General features: G+C 48.3%; 5 protein-coding genes across 5 annotated transcripts; 4 read left to right on the top strand and 1 right to left on the bottom strand.

Annotated features, from left to right (window-relative positions):
* Nucleotides 1–166: 166 nt before the first annotated feature.
* On the top strand, nt 167–3,993 carry F5891DRAFT_1226817 (histone transcription regulator 1; the record flags this gene model as incomplete). The annotated part of the gene is made up of 13 exons (XM_041369511.1): nt 167–203; nt 264–549; nt 618–703; nt 755–847; nt 996–1,188; nt 1,241–1,382; nt 1,432–1,610; nt 1,660–2,498; nt 2,547–2,697; nt 2,747–2,845; nt 2,892–3,386; nt 3,440–3,528; nt 3,578–3,993. 13 exons carry the CDS (start codon nt 167–169, stop codon nt 3,655–3,657), a joined length of 2,769 nt encoding a protein of 922 aa, XP_041225888.1. The 3' UTR covers nt 3,658–3,993.
* Nucleotides 3,813–5,271, top strand: F5891DRAFT_309708 (uncharacterized protein). The gene is made up of 11 exons (XM_041371297.1): nt 3,813–3,997; nt 4,056–4,084; nt 4,152–4,292; nt 4,343–4,383; nt 4,446–4,538; nt 4,589–4,635; nt 4,686–4,696; nt 4,744–4,846; nt 4,899–4,990; nt 5,039–5,105; nt 5,158–5,271. The coding sequence occupies exons 1-11, from the start codon at nt 3,968–3,970 to the stop codon at nt 5,218–5,220; spliced, it is 717 nt and encodes a 238-aa protein (XP_041225887.1). The 5' UTR covers nt 3,813–3,967; the 3' UTR covers nt 5,221–5,271.
* Nucleotides 5,272–6,210: 939 nt separating this feature from the next.
* Nucleotides 6,211–10,388, top strand: F5891DRAFT_1033372 (uncharacterized protein). The gene is made up of 9 exons (XM_041361703.1): nt 6,211–6,536; nt 6,601–7,428; nt 7,487–8,128; nt 8,188–8,343; nt 8,393–8,548; nt 8,599–9,341; nt 9,391–9,737; nt 9,786–9,951; nt 10,004–10,388. Exons 1-9 carry the CDS (start codon nt 6,471–6,473, stop codon nt 10,011–10,013), a joined length of 3,114 nt encoding a protein of 1,037 aa, XP_041225886.1. The 5' UTR covers nt 6,211–6,470; the 3' UTR covers nt 10,014–10,388.
* Nucleotides 10,389–10,707: 319 nt separating this feature from the next.
* On the top strand, nt 10,708–11,174 carry F5891DRAFT_952447 (uncharacterized protein; the record flags this gene model as incomplete). Its single annotated transcript, XM_041375111.1, has 2 exons — nt 10,708–10,764; nt 10,818–11,174. 2 exons carry the CDS (start codon nt 10,708–10,710, stop codon nt 11,172–11,174), a joined length of 414 nt encoding a protein of 137 aa, XP_041225885.1.
* Nucleotides 11,175–16,421: 5,247 nt separating this feature from the next.
* On the bottom strand, nt 16,422–18,253 carry F5891DRAFT_1278244 (iron permease FTR1). The gene is made up of 7 exons (XM_041370309.1): nt 17,953–18,253; nt 17,786–17,903; nt 17,575–17,691; nt 17,445–17,516; nt 17,256–17,390; nt 16,871–17,202; nt 16,422–16,812 (listed from the first exon to the last, which is right to left on the bottom strand). Exons 1-7 carry the CDS (start codon nt 18,205–18,207, stop codon nt 16,654–16,656), a joined length of 1,188 nt encoding a protein of 395 aa, XP_041225884.1. The 5' UTR covers nt 18,208–18,253; the 3' UTR covers nt 16,422–16,653.
* Nucleotides 18,254–18,273: the final 20 nt, after the last annotated feature.

Genomic DNA, 18,273 nt, shown 5'->3' with positions numbered 1-18,273 from the left:
TTCCAGCTACAAGCACAAATGACCCGGGTTGTCATTCTCCCAACATTTGATAAGCCTGAAGTAGCGAAGGCAGCGCGAGGAACCACGTGGCTTACCAATTTCGGTCCCAGGCATTAAGGTGCTGTTGTGCTCATCCGCCAGCACGGCCTTTCCAGTCAGTGCAGCAATGAAGTTCACAAAACCCGCCTGGGTTATGCACAAGGGTGAGTGTTGAACCTGAAATGTGAGGAATATTTGCTTCTTAATCATCTTCTGCCATACAGATAGTTCTAAAACCGACCATGACACGAAGCGCCTTTCCATATTTTCCGTCCATGTTCATCCTGATGGTTCGCGCATAGCCACAGGAGGATTAGATGCCAAAATTCGTATTTGGAGCACGAAACCCATTCTCAACCATGCATCCGAAACGAGCAATCGACCACCAAAGTCTTTGTGTACATTGAGTATGCATACAGGTCCCGTCTTGACGATTAGGTGGGCACATTCTGGGAGGTGGCTTGCAAGTGGTAGCGACGATGAGATTGTGATGATATGGGATCTTGATCCGTGAGTTTGGTATATGATTTTGATGTGCTTCTGAAATATCCATCTGCGCTTCTCTCCTTCAAATACAGGTCGGGTAGGGGCAAAGTCTTTGGTTCCAACGAAGTCAATGTAGAAGGATGGAAACCAATGAAACGACTTCCAGGCCACGAAAGCGGTGAATCGGGTTTGCTCAGTTGTATTTTTCTTTGCATTAAACAATTGTCAGACGTTACCGACCTAGCATGGGCGCCGGAGGATCGTTACCTCGCCTCAGTTGGCCTTGATTCCGTCGTATTAGTCTGGTGTGGATATACCCTGGGTGAGCTGGATTTGTACTCTTGCTTGCACTGTCCGCAGCTGTCGGTTTATTCCACACTTCAGTAACTGGTGCTTCCAAACGTCTTCGAGCATTTATTTTTAGCTTCAGTAGTTCAGCGCCAGAGCTTCATTACTTACACTACTTTCAGAACGTCTTAGAAAGCTGGATCAACACCAAGGATTTGTCAAAGGCGTTTGTTGGGATCCTGTGGGCGAATTTATGGCCACTCAGTCCGACGACAAGTCTGTGAAAATTTGGAGAACGACCGATTGGCAACTCGAGGCAGAAATCAGAAAACCCTTCGAGGACTCTCCTGGCAGCACATTTTTCCGCCGTCTTAGGCAAGTGCCACCGGTCACATTCATTAAATCGTTTTCTTACAGAGTTTTGCAGCTGGTCGCCTGATGGTGCTCACATCACTGCTTCGAATGCAACGAACAACAAAGGCTTCGTTTTCATTGCAGCAGTCATAACTCGTGGCACATGGACTTCTGAGATCAGTCTGGTTGGCCATGAGAATACAGTCGAGGTTGCGGTATGTGCTGATCATCTTGAAAGTGTTACCATTCTCATGCACGTTACAGGCCTATAATCCTCATATTTTTCTCCGAAATCCCGCGTCACCTATAGCTACATCCAACATATGCTCTGTAGTTGCTCTTGGCGCGGATGACAGATCCATATCCATCTGGCAGACAAAATCTGCACGACCTCTCATTGTCGCGCGCGAAGTTTTTGAACGACAGATCATGGATCTCAGCTGGTAAGCCTCTCCTGACCTTTGTCAAGAATCTGACCAATTTTTTCTGAAGGTCCTGGGATGGTCTGACTCTCTATGCCGCATCCTCGGACGGAACGATAGCCGTTTTCCATTTTGACCCTGAAGAATTGGAAGGCATTGCTCCTCATTCTGCTCAAGAGCAATATTTACACAAGTTTGGCTTTGTACCGCCACCAACTCCAGAAGGATTCTCGCACGGCACCCACAGTACAAATGCTGCTTCAGCATCGAGGATCACGCCACCGCCTTCCCCAAACCGTGCCCAGTCGCAATCGCAATCTGGTTTTGGTACATCGAATGGGATTAATGGTGCTGAGCACATCAACAAGCTCGTTGCAAAGAAGAGCAATAAGAAGAGAGTACAACCCGTACTTATGTCGTCCGTGCCTTCTGCATCGACATCACGCTCAGTCCTAGTATCAACTTCTGCGTTACCGCCTTCAGCAGGCCTCGGATCGCGTGCATTCCAAGTGCCAGAGATTCCCCGATCACGGCAGGCATCACATTCTGCATCACCCGTGCCAAGCCCACGAACTTACGACGCTGATATTGAGATGGGAGGACCGATGGATATGGATGTTCCTATCGATGCGCTCGACACGAGTATGTCAAGTGCAAACAAGGGCAAACGGAAAGCGTCAGTCCTTGATACACCCGAAGATCGGCCGTCTAAGCCGCGTACCCTTGGTGGCGATCGACCAAGGGAAACAGTCGCAGTGCGAGAAATCACATCGACTAGTTTAGTCTCGACCCGCCCGCATCTATTTGAGGGTGCAAATCTGCTACCTGTCCCTCCGCTGTTGACATTCTTGAGTGCCAATGTGGAGGGAAGCGACTTTGTCTTTGAGGCCCGAAATTCAGAAGGAGATGGTTCGTAAGATCTTCGACTCGTCCTGGTTTAGCTGATGTTCCTTGCAGGGGCCACGGAAGTCACATTTGCTGATGGAAAGCAGACATTATGGCTGGACTATTTACCATCTCCCGTGCTTGCGTTGACCGCGTCCACAACGTTTTGTGCGGCTGCTTCGCAAGACGGTTCTGTCAACGTGTATTCACACACAGGTCGCAGGTTTGTGGGAAAACAGAAGTTTCATCACTGTCTTAATCATGTTTGGCAGATTGATGGCGACTTTAAGCTTTGGGTCACCTTGCGCGATGATACACGGCTGCAAGTTGGCATTGATGATACTCACAGCTTCTGGTCAGCTGACCTCGATGTAAGTTGCACGACTTTCTTTATTCCATAGTGCTTACTCTGCTTAGAAATGTGAAGAATGTTGCATCCTTCTTTCCACCTACATCCGTTACGCCCCTCCTCTCCTCTTCGCCAAATTGCACGATATTGTCTGCCACTGTTCGACATAACGGCGCACCAATGATTCATTGCTCTTCCGGTATCGCGTATACTTACGATGCCCAACTTTTCTCCTGGACAAAACTAAGTGAGCGCTGGTGGGCAGAGGGCTCTGATGTATGGCAAGGTCGTCAACGAGCGAACAAAGACAAAGATGTTGTAGCCTCCATTGAGGGTGCAATAGGCAGCACGAATATCTCGGCACCTCACAAAGAGCGCCCCACATGGTGGAATACGGCGCTCACACTCGGTCATCTGGAGAGCAAGTTACATGCGGCCAAAGCCCTCGATAGTGGACTTGAATATAAGCAAGCACTTCTGATTTATGCAAGAAAACTAGCAGATGAGGGCTTCAGAGCGAAGGCAGAGGAACTCATCAAGGAGCTTTTCGGCCCCATATTTTGGTAGATTGCATATCCTTGCAAGTTTTGACATGAATTGCTCACTGTTCATGTAGGCGACCTGGTGGAAGGGACGACTCTTGGACCCCTGTTGTGGCAGGCATGGCTAAGCGTGATCTTTTGCGTGAAGTATTGTCGGTCTTTGGTCAGTCAATTTGTCTCAACTATCCTTAGATTACTGAACTTCTATACAGTTCGAAGCAAGACCCTTACCAAATTAGCATTGGACTGGCAAGACACTCTCAAGAAGGCGTCGAGCGATGATCAGCTATGACGATGCTTCTAAAACTTTTGGCTTTGATCGTGATTCAACTTTGCCATTGGACGGACTGTTTGTTTAATTAACAGATTTATTGTACGCTTCACTAGAGAATATTTATGTGATGGGGATCTTTGGCTCTGCGACTCGCAATATGCAGTTCCCGACTCACCCGCTCTTATACGTAGGAGATGCAGCAAACGTTCTGAAGTTCAAAACAACTGGAGTGTTTCGGGTACTGTAGCAGTGATGTCATTGCGGAATTTCCCACGAGGAGTGCCCCGAAATACCCAGTGATGTCACATCACTTTGAATCCGCACAACCATGAGCAAATCCGATGTTGTTATTCGAGAGGTCAGTTGTTGAAATCCTACCTATGCGCAGATAATGTTCTCATCGAGTTACTCTATAGGTCGCAAAAGATGTCTGGATCTTCTCCAGGTAGGGGCTCGAATCCATATGATCACTCTGCCAACCCCTGCTATAGTATCTCATGTTGACTCAATAGACCTTTTGCGCGATTCGGAATAATCCAGATGGGAGGGCGGTCCACTGCTATCAAATTGCGACAGGGAGGCGTTTGGGTACTTGCATCGACACCACTGACACAAGATACGCGTAATAAGATAGATGAACTCGGCGAAGTCAAGTGAGCATCATTCAGTCTTGTCCATGCTGTCTTACATCTAAATCTCCAAGATACATCATAGGTGCTGATGCTGTTCACCACATGTTTCTTGGTTCGTTCATTCTCTGCAGAATTACTGACGTCATCAAGGTTCTGTCTGACCAATTACCACAGGAGAGTTTAAAAGGGCTTATCCCAACGCGAAGTTAATAGGCGTTGAAGATGCCATAAAGAATATGAGCGACAAAGACCTCCAATTTGATGGTTGTATGTCATTGCCGTTTCTTTTTTCTTTAGTCATTGAAGTTAAATTTCAGTGTGGGGTCGTGACCTTCCCAGCAGAAACTATGGTTTTGAGGACGAGGTAAGGCATAATTATTTTTATTGGCACAAAGTGATATATCATACATACAGATTAAGCATTGGTACGTGCTGGTATGTTCACTAGGGCTGCTAACTTAATGCTTTGCAGCTATTTTTCAGGTTTTAGGAATAAAGACGTGGCTTTTTTGCATATGCCATCAAAGTCACTTATTGAAGCAGACTTACTTCTAAATCTACCAGCTAATGAACAAGTCGAGTACCTTCCTTTACTGTTCATATGTATTGTCTTAATATCTCAATCAGTATTCAAAATCATCCTCTTCGCCCCGTATGAATATCAAGCCGGACTCGTGGATCCACAGGGCCATCATCAATAACTCAACGGTTGACGCTAAGTTTGTATATCGCTTGTCATTTCTGCTTTGACACTAACGCGTACGCAGAGCTATGCGTCGCGATGCAACGACAGTTGCTAATTGGGATTTCGATCGAATTATTCCTTGCCACGGAGTGAGAAAGACTGTCGTAAGAATTTGTGTGACGACTGACTATCACTTTGCAGGATGTAATCGAGACCGACGGCAATAAGATGTGGAGAACCTTGTATGATGCATTCCTCAACTGATAATCATAGCTTGCTTGTTTGGTTTGTATGTATGGAAGTGATAATGATGTCTTCGCAGTCTTGGCCAGCAAAATTCCACAGCATATTCAGTCTCTCATCCTATCAACCGCCATTCGGTTTCGCTTCAAATTGCCAGCCTTTGAACGCCGTTACGACGACACTCACGTACTGACAATTGAGCAAACAGTTCTTCTCAAGGGATTACTCGAGAACGATCGCTATTGTGATGCACTGTGCCTGGCATATCATATCACCCATCGTCAGGTGCTTGTTCAAGATTCTCTGACAAGACGCACCTAGTTCTCGTAGACATATTCTACTGAAACAAGAGGGTTCGTTCAGAAAATCCACAGTATTTCGCTCACAGCCTATCTACAAGCAGTCGTATGGGCTATTGATGTCACGAGCTGAATCTTCCGTGGATCTTCTCCCATCAGGGTTGCATGTTAGTGTGACCGTCAAGGATTGGTCGTTCAGCTCACAAATTCGCTTATTCTCAGTACTTATTTCCAGACTAGTGATTTCGACTTAAGCTGGACGCGAGCGTATCCCAGACGTGATCATTTGAGGCTGGTACGTTGCTCAACCGCTTCTGTGCGGACGTGCGCTCGGATGCCGGACCTGTCAATGCCACACTTAAGTTCACGAATCGGTTGCAAAGAACGCTCTTCCATTTTATTCCTTAGGCCCTGGCATCCTGGATGATCGATCATCGATGCATCGATGATCTCCAATATTGATCTGCACGCCTAAGTTGTGTTTTCTACTCTATCATTGTCACATTAAGTCTCGACTCGACTCTGGACTTCATTTTGAAAAAAATTGCTCCAAAGTAACGGCATAATCACAGTGAGCTGGTTGGACCACTTTCTACTCTATATGATACGTAGCACGTTGTTTCCGCATGGCAGCCTCAGGTGATCTCCCTTGATCGTTTTTTTTGAAACCATCTCACTTTCTTAGATGGCATCCTGTTCCTGCTGATTGGGTACTCTAGTATGTACGACATATCTGTTGTTAAATGGCTATCGTTATAGCTTGAAGCTGAAAGAGGGCTTCTACTCTTAACTTATGAATTCGAAGTCACGCCAAATAGGCATGCTTCGTAGCTTGACCCACGCTTTTAGAAGGGTCCGCCTTCGCCGCTAACATGTGCCAAAGTCGTGTGCACGCAAACGTTTCTATGTATAAGACGTGGTGGAATAGCAGACTCCGCACAATTTCCATTCAACCCTCCTTATTTCAGCACTATGCCATCTTGTCCATTATGCCCGCCGCCTGGTGCCCAGGCAGCCTCCTTAACTGAATTAGAAGCGGTGAGTAGTAGAATTTGCTTCGAGTAATTTGATTGATGTACTGATCGTCTTCGCTTGCATCAAGCACATCAAAATGAAGCATGTAGTAGCGGGAATAAGTTGTAAATTTTGCCAGAAGGACCTCAAGAATAATGCTGCGTTAATTCAACATCTCGCATCTAAGAAGCACCACAAGTGCAAAGCGGGATGTCCTTTGACATTTATGACAACCTCCGAGCTCAGCACGCACATCAGGGTGGATCACAACGCAGGACCTAAAGACCCTCCTGCAGCTGCCAGTAAAGCCAAAGCCACAATCCCAGCCACGTTCCCCTGTGGCCCCTGTGGCATGGACTTTGTCAGTCCCGAAGCGCTCCAGCACCACATGAGCGTAGATCATGCACCTAAAAACCCATGTCCATCTTGTTATCAGAGCTTCTCCTCATCTGGCGCTCTTGAAGAACACCAGTCGATCAGTCATCCTGTGCCCAAAGTACAACCCAGCGTTTATTTGGGATGTTCCATGTGCAAGCAGACATTTGCCTCCGCAGACGAATTGTATGGTCATATTCGCGTCGCCCATCCTCTCGAAACATCGGCCAAGAAAGTGTATCCTTGCCTTTCATGCCACCACACGTTCTCAAAGATGTCTAAGCTTACTGCCCACAGTGAAACTGCTCACCCCTCCGGGCCTGTTTGTGCTATTTGTGGGCACAAATGCCCGTCTCAACATGTTCTTGATGATCATGTCGCTGCAGTGCATACATCCGCACTCAGCAACTGCGGGGTATGCAATGTGGCGTTTAGCTCCGAAGAAGGGCTTTACCGCCACTACTTGCAGTCTTCAAAAGATGCCCACCCGAAATGTGTCGAGTGTGATCTTGGATTCAAAAACGACGCAGTATATGCAACGGCATGTTTTCTTGATCGCGCTTTGTTGTGGTCTCTCACTCTCAAACCTGTATTTCCAGCATCGCCAAACATCCCACCCAGAGCCGCCCCGCCCTGTTTCTCCACCAACTTCCTATCGTTGTCCTTTGTGCAACAACGTCTTCAAGCTTCAGTTAGCATTGGATGACCACACGGCCGCGAAACACTCTTTTCATTGTCTTTTGTGCAACGATGTCTTCAGGCTTCAATCGGCATTGGATGACCACACGACCGCGAAACACTCTTATCATTGTCCTTTGTGCAACGATGTCTTCAAGCTTCAGTCGGCATTGGATGACCACACTGCCGCGAAACACTCTTTTCACTGTGCTTTGTGCAACAATGTCTTCAAGCTTCAGTCAGCATTGGATGACCACACGGTCGCGAAACACTCTTTTGCCTGCGGAATGTGCGAATTCGTTTGTCCGGAGGAGGAAGTTCTCAGAGAGCACATCGCCTCGGCGCACTCGTGCCCCATTTGTCATGAGGGCATCTTCGCCAACATAGACCTTTTAAACGAGCACCTCGCGGACCACGCTGCTCCCTATCGTTGTGAAGTCTGCCAAACGAGGTACGCCGAGGAAGAAGGCCTACGTCAGCACTACAAAGAGTCCCCAGATGTCATACATCCGTCTTGTACGAGATGTGACTTGGGTTTTCAGGATGAAGGCGAATACCATAATGTATTGTCCCCTCTTTTCGTGATATATCTGTGAAGATCTTTCATTCATGTTGCGTTCAGCACACAGAAATGATTCACCCTCAGGTATCCTGTCACCTGTGTGAAGGAGCATTATTTGATCCTGGGGAGCTTTCTATGCACTACTTGACATCTCGCAACCATCCCGTGTGCGACAGATGTCAAGTCGGATTCAGTGATCAAGCTGAATTTGCTATGGTGGGTGAGTCCCGTTATCGCTGATGCCTTGACTCAAACCGCCGTGCAGCACGGCGCGACAGAACATCCAGAGGCATACTGCCACCTATGCCAGTGGCAGTTTGAGTGCTCCGAGTCGTTGCAGAATCACATCCGACACTTCGTAGCACACCCCAAGTGCATGGACTGTGAGCTGAGATTCGCAGATGCGGATGCCTATCAACACGTTGGTTTTCTTTTCTGGTTCATCGAGTAATGCTCAAATGTGTTCCATAGCATCTGTTTGTCGTGCACAGGCCACGCAGTAGTGAGCCTGTAACAAGGCAAGATTTCGACCCCGATGCTTTGGATAACGGCGACGGAATAGTTCATTCCGAAAAACACTTTTTTAGTCCCTTTTCTCCCAGTCGAGTCGACTCGACATGGGGTTTTTCTGTTGATCGTGACCTCCCCTATGCCCCGTCCATCCCTTTGCCTCCGAGTGCCAGTGGATACTCCAGCCCTCTGTCCCAGAGGGTTCTGACACGTTCAAGCGTGGGGTCGCGGTCGTCCTCCAGGACGCTTTCGCCGCCTCCGATCTGTGGCATCAAAGTCTCACAGCTGGAGACTGGGCATACCATGGATCATTACGAGTCCCCAGACTTTGAGCACTCACCGCTTTCCAATATACCTGCAGTTGGTACACCGTTGATATCAAGCACAGACTTCCGTAGCCCCTTCAGTCCGCGCCCGGACCCTCCAGCACTCTTTCCTTCTCAGGAGCTGAATGGCGCCAGTCACAGCGATCAAGAATCTACTGCTTCTGCGAGGTCACCTGAGACAAACTCTCCGGTGATAAAACTTCCCGAAAACGGCGCATCGCCGATGTCGAGCTCTGGGTGGTCCACATTAAGTGGCGAGGATGCGTCGAGGATGTCAGACAAATCGGATGACTCACCAAGTCATCGACCGATGGGCCTTGGTGTGCCTATGCTTCGCTTGCAAGTACCTGTGCCTAACGGGGGTTCTCAGACAGCCAGGTATGATGACCAAATGAAACGCTACTTCCGAATCTCAATCTTGTTGCAGTATTTTGGCGACGCCAAGCTCCATTTCACCTGAGTCTGCGGGCATTGATATTTCTGCGAATGTGACCCCCGACTACTTGCGGGAAGCTCGTGCATACCTTGCTGTGACTCATCCAGGACAGGCACCTTCAACTGTGAATCATGTTCATAGCCCGGCCATGACATCTCCCAGTTTGACTTCAATCGGCCTCACCACAGCCTCTCGCGAGCGACGCCGTGAAGTACGATTTGAGGATAGTATTATGTCGGAGCCGTTGTGGGAAAACCGATCATCTGATTCGACCGATTCCTCCTTCGATCCTCCTGTGCTTCAAGGCAGGCGAAAATATGGCGTACAAAAGAAATCAGGTTAGTAACGCTGTTTTTTCATAGATTTAGAGTTGACAATGAGCACAGGTGCCAGTAAACTTCCTCGTTTTGCACCACTCAAACCGGGAAGAGTTGCGGGAAGGAACGGGATCAATCATTTAACGAATGGCACAAGTTCTCTCTCTCCCTATCACTGCAGGATTTGTCGACGGGAGACATGCGAGGATCTGACGACGACGACTTGTGGGCACCTGTTCTGCAACGCGTGAGTACAATCGATACCGGTCTTGGACTTGGACTAACAGGAATTCGTAGGTGCATCACAGATGCGGTGATACGAGACTCGCGATGTCCCGTGTGTAGGGATGCGGTTTTGCTTTACTGTTTGTTCCGCATCGACACCACCGCGACCTGCCATGACTGAGAGTGACTGATGATGAGTAGTCGATCTATGTAGTATTCGGGTCTTGCCTGTCTGTCGTGCATTGTCGTGGAGTACCGATTTCGACGCTGGTAGTCATTCTATAAAATCTGTCTCGCAATTTCCAACGTGACATTGCGTGACTACCTGTGACGACTGCCGGTACCCTCTGCACTCACATCAGCCTCAAACATCAACTCGTATTGCGTGTGGGCACATGAAGAGTGAGTTCAGGGCAGAAAAGACTCAAATCTGAAGCAAAGTATGCATTGCCACTAGTGCTTAGGAGACTGAGTCACGAGTATACGTCACGGTCAGACGTGGCGCAGCCGCAAGCACTCGGCTCCGGCCGAGTGCGAGCGTTAAACCGATTGACAACAGTTAATACCAGCGTGATACGGACTGACAGCAATTCGAGAGTCGTGACACACTTCTCTCTCCCATTGTCCGAGAGAACTGTCTCGCGTATACCCATATTTTCCCTTCGTCGGCAACTGCAGCATCTTCAATAATAATCAGGCCTGGTGGTGGTGTGACAGGAATTTCAACAGTGTCGACGGTCCATCCTCCCAATCTGCTGCTACCACCATGCCTGTGTGCAAATCTTGTGACCGTTCTTTTGTGACCAGAAGTGCTCTCCGTATGGTGCGAAGCACTTTGCATCTGCTTCAGCGTCTGATTCTCAACCGCTCATCTAGCACAGCGAGTCGAAGCACGGGTTTGAGTGCACTCACTGCGACCGTGTGTTCAAGACTTCAGACGGAAGAGACTCGCATGATAGAACGAAGCATTGCTTTTCTTGCGGCATTTGCGATCGACAATTTAACTCTGAAGAAGCCTTGGACAAACATACGGAGGCTAAGCATTGCTTCCCTTGCGGCATCTGCAACCGACAATTTAGCTCCGAAGAAGCCTTGGATCAACATAGGGATGCTAAGCATTGCTTCCCTTGCAGCATTTGCGATCGACAATTTAGCTCTGAAGAAGCCTTGGATCAACATACGGAGGCTAAGCATTGCTTCCCTTGCGGCATTTGCGATCGACAATTTAGCTGAGAGCTAAGCATCCCAGATACAATGCACATACTGCGATAAAGAATTTACGTCCGATGCAGCCCGTATGCAGCATCAGAATGCAAAGCATGGATCCCGCCCCCGTACCGTTTATGCACCTTCGTATCTATCGCCACCATACTCCCAGGCTGAGACTGCTCCTGTAGAGCAGCCTAGTGCATCCATATTCGGTGCTTCATTCACGCAGAAACCCACCCCAGAACATCCTGATGATAAAGATGTCTTGATGAAGCGGTCACCGAAGGTGGAGGTCGCTGCACCCAACCCCGTGGCGAATTTCGCATGTGGAACCTGTGGAAAACCTGTCGCAACGATCGTAGCTCTGGAGGCCCACGAGTTGCAGCATAGAGTCGATTCATGTGCTTGTACAATCTGCAAGAGAGCTGATGGGACTTGCAATTGCAATATTTGCAACCGCACCAACACCTCGACAGTATCGGTGAATGAGAATCTTCCTGATCGTGTTGTGACTGGCGAGCCCGAAGAAACTACGCTTTCCGCGGACTCGCTTGGGGCTATCGAACCCAAGGTAGTCGAGGACTCTTTGGTTGGGTCCTGTGATTTAGTCATGGCCCTGGAATCCCAAGGAGCCACCGATCTATCAGTTGATCGTAGTGTTCCAGCCCAGGGCATGTACTTGCAGGATCAACAATCCTTGATGGAATTGGAACGCGAAGTAGTGCGCAGAGCACTCGACTCCCGCCCAGACACCCTCACCCTCACATCACGAGCACCACAGTCTTGATGATCCAACATGTGCTTCTGATGTTGCTATGAACTTAACCGAGGAATCTAACGTTATCAACCCCCAATCGGGTTTTGCATCCATGGAATGCGACACCATTCCTTGTCATCCGAATGTGCTAGAGCAAGTAAGATTGACGACTCCAATTCTTTCGAGACTAATGCTAATGCATTCTCCGTGTCTTCTTTGGTTGCATAGCATTCCGTACTCGATGCTCACGCCATCATACAAGAGTCGGCAGTCTATGAACACATGGGTTCAAGCCAACCTGACTTTTCCCTTGAGTTGACTTATCCGGAAAGCCAAGATCACAACATGGTTCGTTTAGTTTTGGGTGTTGGTATACGATCTCTGAGATGTCTTTGTCAGTCCCCTCCCGAGATATCCAACGACCACCCGACAGTTCTCGACATAGACATGAGCCACGAGCAGGTCGATAACGCTCTAGAGGGTGGACCCCCTCGTTCCTGGATTGGAACCTGATTTCACGTCTTCGTCACACTCGACAGAATCCCCTGCAAATAGCATACTTGTACCCGTGCAAATGCGCTCTCCCCATGTTCGCATCTCTGAGCTGCAGCCTCTCGCTGAGTCAGGCGAGCCTTTCGTTCGCAACCTTGTTCCTTCTCCGACCCCATCTGAGCATGGTAGCTGTGGGTCGCGTAGAGTTACTCAGGATGATCACTTGCATTCCGAAAGCCGTCCTGTACACTCTCCAATGACTTCCGAAGATTCCGCCAGTTACTTCTCCGACGCCGATCGCTCCTCGACTCCATCAAGCCCTCTTTCTGACCACTCCATTGTTTTCGTATCTGCGAGCTCCATACCCGAGTATGTTAGAGAGAACCGTGCATATCTGGTTGCAACAAGCGCTCCGTCCCAACCTTCCTCACCAGCGTCTAGCTGTGTCCGATTACCCTCAGTGGTCACTTCGTTGGAGTCTCTGCCAGATCAAAATGATCATGCTGAGGTGCCCTCTGCCGCCACGAACTGGCCAATCTCCTCTTTACTGCAGAATTTGTCTTCGAGATCCTTGCGATGATCCAACTGCGACGATGTGTGGCCATATCTTTTGTAACAGGTTTGTGATTCGGTTACTCGTTTGCATTTCAACGTATTGAAACGCGTTTACTCAAGGTGCATCATTGATACTGTGATGGCTAGGTCTGCGTGCCCGGTCTGCACCGCTCCCACGTTACTCTACTGTCTTTTCCGCCTTGATGTGTAAGGAATCGTTATTCTTCTAAAGCGTAACACCTGTCTTGCTTTCGACATGCATACCAATGACTTTGAACACGAACCAAAGATCACATTGTATTTTAGAAGTCTTGAATCATTACAAGTTTTCCTATTCAAGTGGCGTTCGTTTATTATCATAGGTGAGTATACTTGTCAAATCTGCGTGTCGTTAATTCATCGCAGCACTTGTTCAACGTCGCATGGGAAATTCCATTGCAAACTTATTTACTCCGATAGTGTCACCGATATATTTCGCTGTTGAAAGCCGAAGTGCCAGTCCGAATACTTGTCTAAACGAGATGGAAACAAGAACTTCGGAGTCGATATTTGTTTTCGACTTAACGCCGCATGCTCCATGCTTTGTCGAAATTCGTCATGTCTATTTATATGAATGGCCCCTAATCTCGTAGAAGCGAAGTGCTTCCTCGCGGGAGGATCACATTATGGTAGCTGCAAGCCCACGTCGCCCTGCCGAGAAGCCTGTCATACCTAGACTACAGTCCTTTAGGCCCCCGTCCTCCTGGTTTCAGGGACTGCCCATACTCTTGGGCTCAGTTTGCGAAAGATGATTCATACGTCTCACAGCAATATACTTGCCCATGCTCATCCCCAGCCCTGAAACGCCGTGTGTACCAAATCGTACGATGTCATTTCGCAAGTCTCCACTCCTGAGCATAATCTCCGATAGTAGTGTTGTGGGGCAGAACTATTATGAGCCAATTCTGCCGGTTCGGTAGAACTCGAGAGAACAGTGAGGTACCTATGTATCATATTGGGCTGGCTTCCATTCAACTGCCGGCACCAAGTCCCTCGTCGACACGTGCGTGGGCCTCTTCTCTTCTAATACTTCCGAGTCCGTATCGCTCGCATCGTTCTTTCCCGTTACAGATCGTCTTCTGGTCGAGATGAACTCAGCGTTGAAGCGAGATAGATTTTCAGGGTGGGGATCGGAGCTGAGACTGTTGCGTGCTTGGTATTAAAACTGGCTTTATGGACCTCCAGACTCGGACATCGTAGAGAGCCTGTAGCACATCTGCTTGGCAGTACCAGTTCTACCCACGCCACTACCTAACGGTTCTCCGACAAGTCCCAAGGATATCTCGGTCGTGCGTGTTGCGGGGTACCATCAGAGCAAGATCTTATCTGATAATCGGCCGATGGTGGTATATAAACATCCGAACACCCGCGTAATCAGACAATGATATTACAACATCCGCTGTGCTGGTATGTCTGCCCTGTGGTGTTCATGGCCCCTTACATTGCTTCATGGATGGAACATGTAGTTGTGCGATTGCGAAAATCGCCCAGATCTAGAATGTCATCGACATGAATAGAAAAGCATCGACTGACCAATAGCAAAAACCTGCCTTCGCGTATGACGCCACAGCCACAGCTACCGAACCGGCGCTGGTGATTCATGTGCTTTAAATTATTAATTATTACTGTCGTTGTTATCCCAGCTTTACCTTGGCAGAATGCACCTGACTCGTTGCTTTACAAGCAGACTTTTCAATTGCACGGCATGTGCCTGATATCCATCGATTGTATTCATCAATATCTACTACAAAAAACTTGAACACGGCGTCCGAAGATTTAACTGCCAGTCTGCCACGTCAAACGTCACCGTGGCGTCCTGACTTGTCAGCATGGAGGATGATGCCATTGATGGTGAAACAGGAATGAAGTACGAAGGAGACCAAAGAAGGAACATGCATGCGGGCGGCGGGGATACATACGCTCGGTGATGGCTGTGACATTGGGTGACTTCAGATAATCCATATACTGGAGTGCGAAAACAAATTTGAGATCAAGTCTGTACAAAACACTCGACCAATTGATAATATGGAATACGGACCGTGTCCATCACATGGATGGTTTGACAATTCAATTCCAGAAGAACGAAGCAGAGTTGCTAGGAAGAAGCTGTGACCGCTGTCTTACTTGGTGTTGAGCTCGCGCGCCAAGACCGTCTTGAAAATCACAGTCTACATCTTTGCCGTCCACAGCAAGACGTCTTACAAACCCACCCCTTGGCAGGTCCTGTTTTCCACCTAGAATGATTACAATAACGGGGTTTAATATCAAGACACCATGAATATTGAACTTCAATCAAGTGTAGCATCAGAGAGAAAAGTGCCTAATAAATAAATATTAATAAATTCTCACCTTGTACTCCTCCAAATCGTCTCTTGAGTCAGACAACTCTCTGCCGTTATCGTTCTAGACTTTCACGCCAAAAGTCAAGGTTAAAAAATGGAAACTCTGGATGCCAGTTGTTCAAGTCCGTCGTCCACTGAAATTGCAACATAAGGACAGCCCCTTGATGGGTGGTAAGAATTCCAACTGTACGCCAGCTGTCCGTCGTACGTTGATGTTGAAACATGAGCCACCCGGTGTCCCCGCTGAGCGCTAGCCTTGTAAGGCTCAGACATTGCGCTCACCACAAAGTGTCTAAATCAGTGCCCATAGAACAAAGGGAGCATGCGAAAGTATACGAGGTGCACGTGCAGGAGCGGTAATAGATATCGAACGCACCGTAAGATTATGTCAGCGGATATCGCTGGTGTGAGTGGTCCTAAAAAGGCAAGTATACGTTATGCCGGGCATCGCGGCACACTTTCCTAATGGGTGGGCCCCTGCTTAGTTGGTTTAGTCTGAGCCAGGGTCTTTCCATGATCATTGTGAATGCCATATGTCTGTTTTTCAGGTCCGACTGATGACAGGGTACCACTCTTTGCCGTCCCCTGGGAGTTCGTGGTACTTTTCTGTTATCATTCAGACAGGCTCAGGGGTTTGAAAGGAACCAAGTACGGTCAGCATCAACTCTACACCGTTGGAGTCCCTGGGAGTCCATCACTATGGTATCCTCCTCATGATCAGTGGCTCAGGGGTTCGTCGAAGACCCATTCGAAAGGACCGAGCCTGAGTCAGGCCCAAACTGATGATAACAGGGTACCTGTCAACGTTCTACCGTTCCCTGGGAGCTCATGGCACTTTTTCTGTTATCACTCGGACCTTGCTCAGTTCCCGTCATCACTCAGCAAACAAGTTACGGACGTGGACCCTTCGAGTTCCCCGTTCCACTCGGGTCGTTGGTAGCTGCTCGTCACATCCGTGTGTACTAAGTAATCACACTTGAACGCAATCGACTCGTTTGGAGACTATACCCACGAGTCTTCTTTGGGGTTGTGCGGCCGCGGCCGCCATGTACTAACTAGATGGATTTATGTATTTACGTCATTTTCAAAATTGGCGATTGAATATATTCATCGATTTGCACATTGTAACTAGCATGTCAGCAACTAGAGCAGTCATGAAAACAGCAACGAAGGAGAAGCATAAACGAAGGAAAAGATGAAAGACAACGACAACGACAAGGAACCGAATAAGGTCTGGGTGATAAGGGAAGAGCTTGCCTGCCAGTTCATGCATGGATAATGAGTCACCGGCCGAGCGGCAGAATCCTAAATGACGGTATCACAGGGGGAGTTCTGTTGGTGAACCAACACTTTCGATGGTGCTTATGGCAGGGCTAGCCTTCTCATCATTATGAGCAGCTTCTTCAGCCCGCTTTTCGCTTGCGAGTCGCCTGCGTGTGCCGGCCGCAGACTCCCACCCGAAAAGCTTAGTACGGCCCTAATAATATTGATGTATAGTTTAGGAAGGTAAAGATAACAATAAGAAACAAACACACCTCTTGGAACTTCATACGCACGAGCACTACGATTACCACGATCCAATAGAACACGTAACTCAGCACGCTACCAAGAGTGGCGGTATTTTCCCATCCCAGTACAGCGTTGAATATGCCCCATGACATATCGGACTCGGGATTACAGCAGTCAAGATGCCATACATTCCCGCGTACGTCATATGATCCGGGTCCGTTACCGCCTGAGTCGTCGACGTCTTGGCCAAGTAAATTGTTGAAGGCGTTTTCTTGGAAAGACCAGATAGCTTTACTGAATAGGCCAGCGCCGATCAGAAGGATCAAATTCGTCATAACGATAAGGAAAATAGTCAGAGCTGGTGTATGATAGGTGAACATTGGTGCAACATGATGCTCAAAGAAACCTTACTTGAGCGGCTGGCGAACTGGTAGATGAAATAACCGCAAACAAGTCCACAAGCAAGGCCCACGATTGCTGCAATGGGAATTGACTTTGCGGGTTGTCCAAGCGCAACACCGCCAACGAAGACGACAGCTTCAATTCCTGCGAAATGTCACATTAGTTGAAAGCATGGTGACATTAAGGGACAATCCTGACCTTCACGCAAGACGGTGATCATCGGAAGAATGAAGAGTACCCACTTCCCAGTCCTTGTGCCACGATCGACATCTGACGACAAGATAGATTTGTTAGGCACGAGAACAGAGGCAAATAAAAGGATACAGACGTTGATCACTAAACGCGCGCTGGAGCTTGATGCGCCATTTAGCTTTGGCCCTGTCTAACTTGAGCATGGTGATGCCCATGACTAGAATCATCCAGCATGCGATAAGTTCGAAGACGCCTATGAAGGTATGATGTGGGTCAGTTTAATTGCGCGGCATAGTGAGAGAAAGAACTTGGGAAACGAGTAAGAATTTGAATGTAGAAACACAGACCTTCCCAGAGATTTTCGGCCTTTACCCAGAGATTGGACGCCTTGGTGAACCATACTGCGATGAATGCAGCACCGAGGGCGAATGAGAGGAACAAGCCTACGCCTCCACCAGCAAAGACCTGATTGCTCATGAGTCCATCTTTCAACATTACCACTGCAGTAACATACCTGGAATCTAAGTTTGCGGATTAAGCGTCTCTTGGCGATGGTATCTGATTCTCCTTCTGGTGTAGTTGTTTCACTGTCGTTGTGCTGAGCTGAATCAGGCTGATAATGCTGCGCGACTGTGGCTAATTGGTCTATGTCGCCATGGACGATTTGCTCCACGAGGCCAAGAAGTACGGATATGATGATGACGGCTTCGAGGGTCTCTCTGAAGACGATGAAGAATATGCTGACGCTGAACAAATTCTGGACAGCCATTGCCGTGGTATCGTTCTTGGGATGTGGGGTTGAAGGAGCATTCTAGTACAGATTTATCTGATAATA

This window comes from Suillus fuscotomentosus, assembly GCF_016647785.1.
Source record: "Suillus fuscotomentosus strain FC203 chromosome Unknown F5891scaffold_27, whole genome shotgun sequence".
Taxonomy (NCBI): Eukaryota; Fungi; Basidiomycota; class Agaricomycetes; order Boletales; family Suillaceae; genus Suillus; species Suillus fuscotomentosus.
Note: the sequence above shows the minus strand (reverse complement) of the source record. Positions and strands in the feature narration are given on the sequence as shown.

Coding starts and splice junctions, on each gene's coding strand:
- F5891DRAFT_1033372 (XM_041361703.1), top strand. CDS start 6,471: ATGCCATCTTGTCCATTATGCCCGCCGCCTGGTGCCCAGGCAGCCTCC. Junction 6,537..6,600: donor CCTTAACTGAATTAGAAGCG/GTGAGTAGTAGA, acceptor GCTTGCATCAAG/CACATCAAAATGAAGCATGT. Junction 8,129..8,187: donor ATGAAGGCGAATACCATAAT/GTATTGTCCCCT, acceptor TGTTGCGTTCAG/CACACAGAAATGATTCACCC.
- F5891DRAFT_309708 (XM_041371297.1), top strand. CDS start 3,968: ATGAGCAAATCCGATGTTGTTATTCGAGAG. Junction 4,384..4,445: donor TGTTCACCACATGTTTCTTG/GTTCGTTCATTC, acceptor CAATTACCACAG/GAGAGTTTAAAAGGGCTTAT. Junction 5,106..5,157: donor GAATTATTCCTTGCCACGGA/GTGAGAAAGACT, acceptor ATCACTTTGCAG/GATGTAATCGAGACCGACGG.
- F5891DRAFT_1278244 (XM_041370309.1), bottom strand. CDS start 18,207: ATGGCTGTCCAGAATTTGTTCAGCGTCAGCATATTCTTCATCGTCTTC. Junction 17,692..17,785: donor GGCCGAAAATCTCTGGGAAG/GTCTGTGTTTCT, acceptor ATACCTTCATAG/GCGTCTTCGAACTTATCGCA. Junction 17,517..17,574: donor GCGCGCGTTTAGTGATCAAC/GTCTGTATCCTT, acceptor TCTTGTCGTCAG/ATGTCGATCGTGGCACAAGG.